The 1,167-nt window shown below is 41.1% G+C and overlaps 1 protein-coding gene across 1 annotated transcript in view; it reads left to right on the top strand.

Annotated features, from left to right (window-relative positions):
* The window catches only part of LOC106530830 (nuclear transcription factor Y subunit beta), a gene marked incomplete at its 5' end in the record, with an annotated part of 10,116 nt that overhangs the window by 5,998 nt on the left and 2,951 nt on the right, over window positions 1–1,167 (top strand). Inside the window, 2 exon segments of the mRNA XM_014026536.1 lie at window positions 272–350; window positions 430–509. Of these exon segments, the coding sequence (XP_013881990.1) occupies window positions 272–350; window positions 430–509 (159 nt within the window).

Raw genomic sequence — 1,167 nt, 5'->3', positions numbered from 1 at the left:
AATAAAAATTAAACCGAGATTTAGAATAAGTATCATTTTGATCCATACATTCATACATTAGTAATGTGTGACTGGGCCTCGTGACACTTTATGTTAAATAAATTGGGCCCTGAGGTCAAGAAGGTTAAGAACCCCTGACCTAATATATCACTCGTTCATTAGACAGTTGTGTTGAAGCAGGGAAACGTAAAACATGCAGGTTAGTGAGGAACAAGGTTGAAAACCTCTGCAAAAGTCAATGTTTAAAGTCTTATACTGATTTCCCTCCTAGGCGATGAAAGGTGAGAAGGGAATGCCCGGAGTGGCAGTGGGGGAAAGTCTGAGCGAGGACCTCACAGACGACAGCTTCCGTAAGTGATGTAGATGTTATTTAAAGCTTTTAGAGACGAGATTATTCGTTTTACACAGGATTTTGTTCTTTCTTCACAGCAACTCCACTTCAAGCGGGGCTTATTACAGCAGATGGTCAGCAGCAGAACGTCATGGTGTACACCACCTCATATCAACAGGTAACATTTATGATCTTTATTTGCTGCATCCAACAGAGCCAGTTGTTTGATAATCCACATGTGACCTCAGTCTAAAATGGAACKCAGGACAGATTTTCATCACTTGWAAAAATTAGGAGAGGGAAAAAGTGATGYYTTTTGTTGTGGTCTTGTTTAAATGTATCCACTCTAATTTCCATACAGGATAAAACAGACGTGGCTTTCAAAAAGTTACCTGAACCAGAGCCATACTTTTACCCCATCAAAGCAGAGCATGGAGGGTTGTTCTTTCTGAGTCCAGGTCCAGATGTGTTCGCATGTCACCTAGAGATGTCCCGATCAGATACTCAGTATCAGTATCGGTGGCAGATATGGCCTTTTTTTTTAAATCGGGTAGAATCAGATTTAGTCATGTGATCGGGCCGATCCAGTTTTCTCGACAGTTTTCAGCATCATCATGCTTTACAACTGCCGTTAAGAAGTCAAGACGCACACAAGTATGCAACCATGTCCACAGTGTGGGAACACTTTTCAATGGAAAACAATGATGCTGAAACTACATCTTGCAAAATCTGCAAACTGGATGTTTCTCGTGGTGGGAACAGCAGGGCTCAGTTTAATACTACCAACCTTGTCACTTGGAAAGAAATAAAAAATAAAGCAATCGGTATCGGAAAGC

The sequence above is a fragment of the Austrofundulus limnaeus genome, unplaced genomic scaffold (genome assembly GCF_001266775.1).
Source record: "Austrofundulus limnaeus strain Quisiro unplaced genomic scaffold, Austrofundulus_limnaeus-1.0 Scaffold564, whole genome shotgun sequence".
NCBI lineage: Eukaryota > Metazoa > Chordata > Actinopteri > Cyprinodontiformes > Rivulidae > Austrofundulus > Austrofundulus limnaeus.
The sequence above is the reverse complement of the archived record's forward strand: the minus strand, read 5'-3'. Positions and strand labels throughout refer to the sequence as shown.